Genomic DNA, 11,896 nt, shown 5'->3' with positions numbered 1-11,896 from the left:
GACCAGGAAGTAAGCATCTCCCTTGTTCCCTCGACAAAAAGCCATTGGTATTTTTCAATCTGGATTTTTGATTATTACAGAAAATAAGCTCTGTTTAGGATACTTTTTGTTCAGCAAGATAATCATCACAAATGAACAACAACTTTTATGATTTTTGAAGTGTAGGCCTAAATGTAATCGGCAGAAGTAAAAAGTTAACGTTAGGCTATAAACGGACTACAACGCGGTCGCAGGCGGACGAGTCGCCGTGATGGCGTCTTGTAGTCTCATTTAGCCACTTGTTAGCAACCGCCTTGACAGTAAAAACAGAAAATATAATTTGACTGTATGTTTAACAATGAAACTAAGTTAACCAGCTATCCAGCCATGTCATTGTCCCCAAATCAATATTTATCACACACAAATGAGAGGCCATGTCCTACTGTCGGCTGCAGTCTGAAGTAACGAGTTCAATAGTGAATTAGATGTGAAATAATCGTGTTATGTCAGTAAATTCAGAGGGGCAGTGTATAACTTACTTCTTGCAGCTTGTGTGTTACAGTCGCCACCCTGTGGTGTTCAGAGGATGAGGTGCTGGAGGACTGACGTTACACTCAGTGCTGTAAATAAGGTATTCTGATTTTGTTTTGTAGCCAGCACATTCATTTAGAACGGTGAACAGACATTTTCACTGGAACTGCTTAGTAGGTGTCCATTATCAGGAATTAATTGACACCATGCAGCCAATCAGAATCGAGTATTCAACCATGGTATAAAACTATATATCTAATTCTAGTGAGTGCATCCAGCTGAATATATTTTGCCTACTAGTGAAAATAAAAGACAAGATTTTAAATGGCATGTCATTTAACTGATATACAACTAAAATGCAGACATCCCCTATAATGGAACAGTATGAGAGAGAGAAACAGACCAAAAGTAGAAGGCACACAAGTTTATTAAAATAGAATTGCTGACACATTGGGCCATATACTTTAAGATTGGCTAGTGTCAAATCAATTACATACAATACAATCAAGGTAATGACCAAATTCAACACATGTGAACTGCAGACCATATCCAAAAAGGGGGGTAAACTCTCAGGCAGCCACAAGAGGCAGATGGAGGGACAGAAAAGACACAGGTCTATAGTAACTCGGATGTGGTGAATGTGTCACGGTTGCATCACGTCAGGCAGAGGAACAAGTTGTAAACACAACAAACACATGATCACCATACAAAGTTCACCAGCTCTAACTGTGTCTGTCAGCTGTTTGGGCCCATGAGCCTAGGTTTGGTTTTAGAAGTGGGGGGGAGACACAATGACAAATAGAGTTTGTAGAATTATTTGATATCTTCCTGATATGTAATGTCCTCATACATGAACAAATGACAGATAGAAGAGGTAGTCTAACTTGAATGCTGGTACAGTGGACAAGTCCATACTGCCATCTGCTGGTTTGTGAACAATATCATATAGCAGTGGTTCTCAAACTGTGGTACGCGTACCACCCCTAATGTTACTGTAGCAGAGGGAGGAGGACAGAGGACAGCGGACAGGAGGGCAGAGGACAGGAGGACAGAGCACAGGAGGAAGGACTGATACTGACTGATGTCTGTGTTCTTCAGTCTTTATAAACTTCACTCAGTATTTTCATGTCAGGAATATGATTTATTTGAGATTGTTTCCAGTGAGATATTAAGGAGTTTATATGGTGACTTTGCTGTTGTAAACATTACTGTTGCTGCTCTAGAAACAACATTTAGCCCAGTTATATTTTAAATACAGTATATGTATATGTATAGCTAATATGCACACTTCAATATTTGTTTATTTATCGCAAGTCATATCGCAATATTGAACAGTGTTATCGCAGATGGCAGATGTTCCTCATATGGTGCAGGCCTAGAGTGAGAGGCTGCTCAAGTAGTATGAGAGTTGTGTGGAAGAATTTCAGTGCCAGTTCTAGTGCTCCCCCTCCCACGTCATTTCAGAGAGAGAGAGCGTTCCTATTGGCTGTGCTCCGGCTGGAGGGCGGAGCTTGGTATTTCCTCAACAGATCTAAACATGACTGTTGGGTCACACACTTTCTCATTTTACATCTGAACAGTACACTAAAAGATGATTCTGAAAACATTTGAGGAGAGAAATAGGCATTACAGTAACAGAATATTGATTCATATTTAATCAGCGCTGCCTAGTTTGACCGTCTGATCAGAGTTCGCAAGTGATTGACAGCTGCTCAGAGGCTTCAAGGCTCCAGCTCGGCTCTGATTGGTTGTTTTCCTCCGATGTGTGGACACAGAGGCAACTGATTTTTTTTCGGATTTCCTGTCAGATGCACTACTGTCAGGATAGAGTGACCGCTTTATAAAAATTACTTTTTTTAATCATATTTGCTCCATTTCTACCCACTGCTGCTTTAAAGGAACTGTTTGTAACTTCTTACACGTATAAATCAATCCGGGTTGGTGTCCCATGCGCGCAAGCATTAGCGCGCGGCTAAGCTGTTCAGACTCAGACTCCAACACAAACTACACGGAAGCACCAAAACCGCAAAGTTATATCCAGTGAAGCCCGTCTTGCAAAACAGTGTTGTCCGCGGTCGGAGGACGCGGGGAAGACCGTAGCTTTGGTCTCCAGGGCCGGAGTCTCTGCTGTACTCTGCTCCTCTGCCTGCCTGCCTGCTTGCCTTCACTCACACACCGCGCTCGTTCTTGCTCGCTCAGCTCGCCATCCGGCCGCGGTCGGGAGGCTGAGGCAGGAAAAGCCAACACTAAGATCAGCACTGATTCATGGAGAGACCTCCGTCTGGTCAGCTAACATTACTGCCAAGCAGGTGAAATATAGAGTGATATTGTGGTTTTAGCTGACGTGTGTCGCCTCACTGTTTTGACGGATGCTCGCTCACATTCAGGTAGTGCCTGCACACAGGCGAGGGCGATCAACAGGACGCTGACTTTCGTTGACTTAACGGCCACAGGTGTCGCTGTTACAACCAATTTCTGATTCTTATAAACAGTCCCTTTAACTTTCTAACCCAATCGCAGCATAATAGCCTGTATACTTTCTTGTAATCATGTGGTTATGTAAAAAACCTATTTGTTTAATTTATTCATAACTATTACGCTCCTCACAACACCTTACAGAAATTAAACTTTTTCATACTATTTTCTCCTCTTTTTTATTATTTAAAAAAAAAATCTTTATTCAGTTTGGCCTATTTATATAATTTATTTTCTTCTGTGTCAGGAATTTTTTCTAATAATAAAACAGATAATAAAAAGAATAGTGTTTTCTCTCTCTCTCATTTCCAACATTAGTCTATTTGCACAATGTCCCCCCGGTTCCTGACCTCTGTCCTACAGGATCTTCAAAACAATAAAGTAATCTGCGTTTTATGCCACATAGACAAATTCCAGTCTGTTGATAGTAGAGTTACATTTCCTTCAGTAGGACTAGGAGCACTAGACTAAACCGCTCTTTGATGATCCGCCTCCACTTCCTCTCTCCAGGAGCCGCTGTAGAGCCTCCAGCTGGTCATATGACAGGCAGCCACAGACCGGAGACAGCAGTCAGAGTGAGAAGAGCTCTGCTGGAGGACAGTCCGTGTCTCTCTCTGTCTCTCTCTGTCTCTACATGCAGACGTCTGTTCTCGGACACGAAGGTAAGAACATAACCAGCAGGCTGTCTGTCTCCTCACTGCTGCTCTAACTGAACTAACATACTGTCTGATAGAAACATAAAGACTGCAGCAATGAGAGCAGAGGGATTGTTTTTCTCGCTTTTTAACGACACCGAGGAACAACAAGTGTTGCTCGGATTAATATTTCAAAACCAAAATACGCCTATAGCTTCCTATGTAGTGACTTTTGATTGCGAAATAAGATGCGTAGCTCGAAAAATTGTTTTTTTAGCGCGTTTAACATTAAATGTGACATATTCTACTCACTTTTCAAGATTCATGCTTTTATTTCGGCGCTCTACTGGAAAATGTTTCCATGCTTTAATGTTGAAAATCAACATAGTCTATTACATTAGCTGCTGCAGCACTACTATAACGCCTGTCTCTTTAAGAGAAGCCCCGTCTTCTTCTGTTGTCGGACAATAAGCTGAGAATGAAGAGAAACCTTATAGCTGTAAAGTGACTCAACAAGTTTTTTTTTTTATTATAAAGCAGGCTTAAGTCCTATATAAATACTGTGAAAGTATCGAAACGCTCAATCCACAGGGAAATACACATAGCCTGTATTCAGAAACTCTGCATTTGAAACAAGCTGTCTGGATTTCTGTCCATTTGTGATGTCACAAATATACAATATTTAGACCCTTTACACAGATTTAAACGTAAACATTCTAAATGTGTCCAAGTTTATTTCCTGGTTGCAGTGTATGTGAATGTCATCAGCTGACAGGAAGTACACATGGACCCAAGCTGTTGCCTAGCAACGCAATTCTGTTGCAATTCCCTCAAAATGCGCTAAAACAGAGCGTTTCAGACAGAGAGGTAAATACAGGCATATTCAGGCCGACAGTATGAGGAAAATTAAGTTTTTTTTTAACATCACAGCATGTAAACATGTTCTAATAGAAACACAAAATACAAGTATGAACCTGAAAATGAGCATGATATGGGACCTTTAAAGCATTGTTGCGATACTTAATACTTTTCCTGAAAATTAGACATTTTCTGTCCTGGGTGCAGAAGCGCACTATCATGTGCTCTTGTAGGTAAGGCAAAAATAAACAAGGGAGTGTCATACATCATACCTTTCACACAAACTGATTTTTGTGTTCTTTTTTAAAAGGAACTATGTCTGTGGTGAAGCTGGAAGAGTGGCGAGAGCGGATTCGTAAAGAACTGGACAACGTAGTGGACTTCTGGCTCAAATACTCACATGACACAACGCATGGGTACTGTAGTTAAACTGCAATGCTTTCAAATGAAAAAATTGTCTGCTCATGACTTTTTTTTTTTTAAAGTAATACTACCCACTTGCATGCCAAGCTGTTGTGTACAGCTGTTTGCGGTGTGCATGCGGTGTGTGCCTGAACCTCTTGCTCCATGTTTCAGAGGCTTCTTCACTTGTATCGGGAAGGATGGGAAGGTTTATGATGAGCTGAAGTACGTCTGGTTGCAGGGTCGACAGGTAAGTCTCTGTAATGATGCTGGCAGTGCAAAACAAGCAATCCCCTGTATGAAATGTGGTCATCAGATGTTATGTGAATGATGTTTTGGATTGTTTTCTTTCACAGGTGTGGATGTATTGTCGCCTGTACCGAACCATGGATCGCTTCCACAAGCCTGAAATCCTCGAAGCCGCAAAAGCCGGTGTGTGTGCGTGAATGTCAAGCTTGATTCAGCTAGTTGAAGTTAGTGTTAGTGTGAGCGCTACTGAAGTGTAGAGAGAGATAGTTTTCTATTCCCTCTCAGGCTGCATCACTGATGAACTATTAATAGTTATAGGTTCACAATGTATACATTGGTGGAGATTTTGACTCCCTCAAAACTGGACCAATTTCAGAAGTTGTTGTCCGTATTTGTCACTTAGACACAAAAACATGGGAAAATAGGGTCCAGGTTGAAAAATACGGAAGTTATACTTTAGAAGTCTGGATGTTCAGATGTTGCTGACATTAACAGATGAACATTTAAGTTTAATGTGATCTCAAAGTTTCACACACATCCACAGGTAAATCTTTTCAACAGATGGTGCAGCGCGGTGTTCTTTTGTAGACGTACGTGACTAATGACAATCATGATAGTGTTTGCTCTGTACTTCCTGCTAATCATCATCAAGGCACGGTGAAGTGCACAGCGTGTCGTCACCGTTGGGTGGAAAATCTTGGATCTTCAAAGTGAACATGAGCATGATATGTCCCCTTAAAATGTCATGTCTGAATAAACCATGTAACACCTGCAGTATGTCCGAATGACTACTTCAACATGTAGATGAAGCCATCAGTTTTATGTATTCATGTCTGAAAAAGGGTATACTCATTGCTCATGTTGATATGTCTAATCAAAAGCTAATGTTTTGTTGTTCTGTTTGCACCTCAGGAGGAGCATTCCTGAGAAAGTTTGCTCGTGTCTCCAGCGGCAGCAGTGGCCAGTGGAAGTGTGCCTTCTGCTTAACGAGGGATGGTAAAGCAGTCAAAATTCAGAGGACTATATTCAGTGAGTGTTTCTACATCATGGCCATGGATGAACTGAGCAGGGTCATTGGTGACAAGGACATGCAGGTAAATAAAACAATAATTAAAACTAGATAGATTGTATATTATACATAGGATAGAAATAGTATAGTTCTGGGGCCTTAGGATGACCGTGTTGGTCTGTCTGTCAAACACTGCAGAGGATCATGCTCTGACTGCTGATCAGAGAGTACTATGAAATATGAATATTCCTGGTCCTCTAAGTTTGGTGTTACTCCGAACCTTTCTTCTTTCCCCATAAGACCAAATTATCCCTTTTCACTAACTCTTGGTTCTTGACAATGTTTCTCAAAAATGAATGGCTAAGGATGGCTCCGTCTTGTCTCAGGGGGTGGAGCGGGTTGTTTGCAAATCACAGCCATTCTATCCCAGCTCTGTCTCAGAGAGGCCTGTTCAAACTGGAACCATTGTGTTGTGACATAGATGTTACATGTATTGGATTTGCGCTACTTTTGTGCTGATAGTGCATAAACAGAAACAGATGTTGAAACAGACTGTAGAAGTAGTTCCCTATTTTTTTTTTTTTTTTGCAAATCTGGATCATATTTTCCCAAAAATGGTGCCAAATCTATTTTGACACTTGTGACAGTGTGACAGACAATGGAAGACTCCCATCATAATATAACTGCTGACATTATCGTAAGAGCCAGAACACTTAATATCCAGTACTCGTCAGAGTGTTACAGTGATATGTAGTCTGCACTTTGTGGGAGCCACAATGAGTTTATCTGAAGATGTAGCCTATCAAAATATAACAAATATGTTATGTGTACCAATGTTTTGTACTTTGTGGTCAATCTACTTTTTTAATTTTCAAACATATTTTGTTTATTTCTTAAAAAATATTTTTTTCTAGACTGACTTTTAGCCGTTCAGTGTTAACTGATAAATTCATCCACAAATATTTAACAAAATTGAGCCTTTAATGCAATCATTTTTGCTGTGTTAATGAAAACGGGCTGTCAGAATTGTAACTGGCTACATATTAAAGCAATGCACATAAAATAAAATAAAAAATACTTGCACTTTATTTCAATCCTCACATACACAGTATACATAGGCTATGTGAAATTTGACCTCTGCATTTAACCCATCCGAAGCATTTAGAAGCAGTGGGCTGCTGTAAAGCGCCCACGGAGCAACTTTGGGTTTAGTGTCTCGCTCAAGGACAATTCGATATGCGGACAGGAGGAGCCGGGGATCGAACCACCGACCTTGTGGTTAAAGGACAACCCGCTCTGCCCGTGGCTCAGGGGCTCAGTCTACAGCCATGCTAAGCAGCTCTGTTAGGCTGTACGGGGGAACAGCGGTGCTTTGAGCTACATGTTAACATCAGCATGTTAACATGCTTACAATGACGATGCTAAAATGCTGATGTTACATGATCAGTATCGCTTTTATGTGTTGGCAGGCTAACATATGCTAATTAGCATTAAACACAACGTGCAGCTGAGGCTGATGGGAATGTCATTAGTTGTGGTCATTGGCCTATAGCAAAGTATTAGACAATTTAAAATGTTTGATTACCTGTTAGTGGTGCTGTAGGAAAAGTCAGGGAATCACCGTTAATTAGGGTTCATCTGCTGGACCAATGTTTTTTTGCCAAAACTTATAGTAAATGTTGAGATGTTTAACCTCTGACCTGCTGGTAGCACTAGATGAAAAGTCAGGAGATGACTAATCCTCTGAGGAACATGAATGTCTGAACCAAATTTCATGGCAATCCGTCCAATACAGTAATTACCAAGATATTTCACTGAAAACAAGAGATGTCAACATCATGGAGGCGACAAATGAAAAGTCAAGTGATCACCATAGTCCTTCAGATTGGCTAAAAAGAACAAAATAAATATATATGAACATGAAAGATGAGGGGAATGACATTATAGGCACTGCACTGATGCACGGAAAACAAAATATTTTAAGTATGGAACTTCATACAGATAAATGTTGCATTACAGAGTCAGCACCAGTTTGTTTAAAATGCCTTATTAGGGAGTTGATGGCTGATGTGTTGCTAGCTAACATGCAAGGTTTCATTTCTTGGTAAACATGCCTGAACGTGCTTGATCTTTCGCAACCGCCCTTATTCCCTCAACATTATCACACCATCACTCTGACAGTCTGGCGTCTGCTCTGTCGTGTTGCTAGCTGGAGGCTGAACAGATGATGGAGCAGCTGATCTACTGGGTTAAGGTGGACTCGTCAGGCCTGGGCCGGCCCCAGCTTCCTGGAGACGTTCCCACCAACAGCATGGCAGTTCCCATGATGCTCTTGTGTCTGGTGCAACAGCTAACTGAAGGCCGGGGTCAGGAGGTCGTTCAGAAGTACAGTGAGCTGGCCAGCTGGTGTGTACAGCAGATTCTACAACACATCCAGGTATGCACACATAGAACATGACTGATGCTTTGTGGTTAAAATGACTTCATAAAGGGATGAGATTTAGGGTAGTTGGTTATTATATATATATATTTGCATTATCGCTAATGTCCGTGTGCTTTTGATTGGGGTTTTCTACCTCTGGAACAGAAGCTTACAGTTATAGTTAGTTACAGTTTCACTTTGACTCTGTATTAGAAGATTGTCGTTAATGCAAGTTGCTTTTAATATGCTAAAAATTATAAAAGCTAATTGGATTTAATTCATAAAATTACTTTTTTCTTAACTTGGTACAGAGAGACGGCACAGCTATTTTAGAGAATGTGTCACTGGAGGGAGCAGAGCTACCGGGTTGCTCGGGCCGACTGCAGAACCCAGGTAAACACTCCACTGCCTGCTGACCAGTCAGCCAGATGATAGCGAGCACAATGAGTCCATGGGGGGATCTTTGGTTGAGCTCTTTTCCTGTTCTTTGTTGCTGACCTCAACATTTTCCACTTGTCTTTGGTCTTCCCCACGTGCTAACCTGTGCTGACTCAGGCCATGCCCTGGAAGCAGGCTGGTTCCTGCTTCAGCTCAGTAGAGAGCAGGAGGACGAGGAGCTCCAGAGGACCGCCATTAACAAGTTCGTGGAGCTCCCTTATCAGTGCGGCTGGGATAAAGAGCATGGCGGCCTCTTCTACTTCCTGGATGTGGATGGTCACTGCCCCACACAGGTGAATCAATCCTCTATACACATGATGGTGTTTTCCTTTAAGGCCCAGACACACCAATCCAACATTCAACATGCTGAATTGGCCGAAAAAACTCTGACACCGGCCGACTGGAGCCGACGGTGCGGGACACACTGAAAAACAAGGCCGACAGACGCTCACCGACGGCCTACCGACGGCCTACCGACGGCTTGGTGTGTCAGGGCCTTTAAACAGTGGATGCTGTTGCATTTTGCTTGTAATAGTAGATATTGTTTTCCATTTGGCTGATCACTAATTTTAAACCAGGCTGTATGATACTGCTGCTCGTGTATTTGACCAGTTGGAGTGGAACATGAAGCTGTGGTGGCCCCACTGTGAGGCTCTCATCGCCTTCCTGATGGCCTACAATCAAACCAAGAAGCCAGAGCTGCTGGAGAGATTCTCTGAAGTTTATCAATACACCTTTAACCATGTGAGTTTACACTGCAGTGCCAACCCATAACCTGAAATTTTAAGAACCCACAAGGTCTTGGTTCGCAGCCCTGCTGTGGGTTTCACAAACAAGGAGGTTTTGGATATACCGTACGTATGACAGTGAAATGCTGAAACCACTTTGCGTAAATGCCATTAAAACTGACACACACTTCCTTGCACTGATTATCTAAACATATATCCTGCTTGTTTTGGCCATGACAAGCTCTGATTGTTATTATAGTGTCTGGAATTATGGAAAGAGTCTCGCTCAAAGAAAAGTCTCATTCTGAAATCTGGCGAGTTGACGTGTTGCTGGACAACGGTGGAATAGTGGAATACATCCATGATGGAAGTGCAAGTGACAGCTGGGCAGAGTTAGATGTGTCAGAGTACAGAAAGAGTAGCTTAGTGTTTTTCAAGATTTTCAATGTCATGGCTGAATATTTAGTTTATTTCCACAATGTGGATGAGGTCTTTGTATTTATTTGAGCCAGAGTGTACGGATATTCAGATTTCACAACAAGACTTACCCTTGAGCGGCACTTGGACTCAATAACAAACCGGATCAAGCGAAAGGTAAAAGGTAAAAATTGTTTTATTTCTCCGTAGGGTCCCTTCCATAATGTTGTCAGACGCTTCAATACAATCTGAGCCTGTTAGTGGCAAAAACAAGCACTTTTAGTGGACGTAACGTTCCATTACAGCTCGTGGTATCCCTCAATACTGCACCAATTTCAGAAATTGTGGTCCCCATTAGTCATTTCGACACATAAACATGGGGAAAGACGGTTGAAAAATACTGTTGTTACCCTTTAAAATGTATGTTTTGTGAATATAAAAATTACATATATTGGTATATTTCTGTGCACTGTTGGCCTAATATACTGTATGTGTGCCTGATTCTGTGCAGTTTCCTGATGCTAAGAGCGGCGAGTGGTTTGGCTATTTGACACAAGAAGGGAAAGTGGCACTGGATTTGAAAGGAGGCCCTTTTAAAGGTAAGAACAGAATTGCAATGGAGAATTGACTTAAGGCCAAAGTAACAACAAAAAACTGTAAAATGACCTTAATGAAATGCTCGTGGAACACAGAATAGCTTAAAACAGCTGTATTTATTTACCAATAAGAGCAAGGTAAAGAGAAGTCCTGTCCTCGTAGTAGTAGTAGACACTAACATGCTTTCTACCACTTTTTTTTACATATCCAGTAGTACTCCCCAACACCTGGAAACACACACTGATGTGGAAAATTGGTGGAATTCCCCTTTAAGGCCTTTATCATTACTGTACATACTGTGCTTTTGGGATGCACGTGGAGCCTGGGAGCCTGTGGCAGTTTCCTGCTTTGCCTGGTTAGTAAAGATAATTGTGTTTCCCTTCTCTTCTTCAGGGTTCTTCCATGTGCCTCGCTGCCTGTACATGTGCGAGCGTATTCTGGACGATCTGCTGGTTAACAAGGACTGAGCATTCCGACATGGGAGGTTGTAATAACAGGATTGAGTCTGATTTGTCTGTTCACTAAATCCTACTCCAATAATCAGGTTATAAAGCAAATTGCACTAAATTTCAAATATGCTTTGCTGTAAAGTTAGTTTTGTCATCTCATCACAAACATCCAGTCACTGAGTGGCAGCTCATACCATTTTTTGTGAAGCTAAATTACAGCAATATTACTACATTAAAAAACATATTCTTTATATATCTTTTGGCCACCAGTGGCAGATTGTATTGATTAATTAACTCAATCATGTTTTTTCTTACTTTGCACCCTTCTGACATCGTGTTTTTAAGTGGCTGAGAAGATATCCTACCATTGATTTTGTACTGTTAAAATTCTTCCCGTAATTAATTTTATGAGCTGCTCAGTTACTGAAATTACAAATTACAAGAAACAAAGATCCAGGTAGAATACCTAATATGACAGTCAAGGCTCATACTACATCGCACTGACATCTATAGGCAATTTAGACTTCACCTGGCTTTATGTCTGCGGATGGTGAAAGGAAACCACGCAGACACAGGGAGAACCTAAAGAGATAACTCAGCATGCTGGATTGAGTTCCAACCCAGGACGTTTCTTGCTTTTAGGCAACATTATTAACCACTGAGCCGCTGTTCCTCCTTCATCATCAAAACATTAACACCAAAAAAAA

At 41.4% G+C, this 11,896-nt stretch overlaps 1 protein-coding gene across 1 annotated transcript; it reads left to right on the top strand.

Annotated features, from left to right (window-relative positions):
* Window positions 1-3,490: 3,490 nt before the first annotated feature.
* Window positions 3,491-11,896, top strand: LOC119490370 (renin binding protein). Its single transcript, XM_037773742.1, has 11 exons — window positions 3,491-3,647; window positions 4,789-4,894; window positions 5,055-5,130; window positions 5,237-5,312; window positions 6,042-6,223; window positions 8,348-8,575; window positions 8,872-8,953; window positions 9,116-9,291; window positions 9,611-9,742; window positions 10,655-10,742; window positions 11,134-11,896. The coding sequence occupies exons 1-11, from the start codon at window positions 3,620-3,622 to the stop codon at window positions 11,205-11,207; spliced, it is 1,248 nt and encodes a 415-aa protein (XP_037629670.1). The 5' UTR covers window positions 3,491-3,619; the 3' UTR covers window positions 11,208-11,896.

This window comes from Sebastes umbrosus, chromosome 6, assembly GCF_015220745.1.
Source record: "Sebastes umbrosus isolate fSebUmb1 chromosome 6, fSebUmb1.pri, whole genome shotgun sequence".
NCBI classification, from domain to species: Eukaryota; Metazoa; Chordata; class Actinopteri; order Perciformes; family Sebastidae; genus Sebastes; species Sebastes umbrosus.
This window is presented reverse-complemented; position numbering and strand designations above follow the sequence as displayed.

What these genes read in the sequence shown, in the direction of transcription:
- LOC119490370 (XM_037773742.1), top strand. Translation starts at nt 3,620, where the DNA reads ATGCAGACGTCTGTTCTCGGACACGAAG. An exon ending in ATCAATACACCTTTAACCAT is followed by an intron (nt 9,743 to 10,654) that starts GTGAGTTTACAC and finishes GATTCTGTGCAG; the next exon opens with TTTCCTGATGCTAAGAGCGG. An exon ending in GAAAGGAGGCCCTTTTAAAG is followed by an intron (nt 10,743 to 11,133) that starts GTAAGAACAGAA and finishes TCTCTTCTTCAG; the next exon opens with GGTTCTTCCATGTGCCTCGC.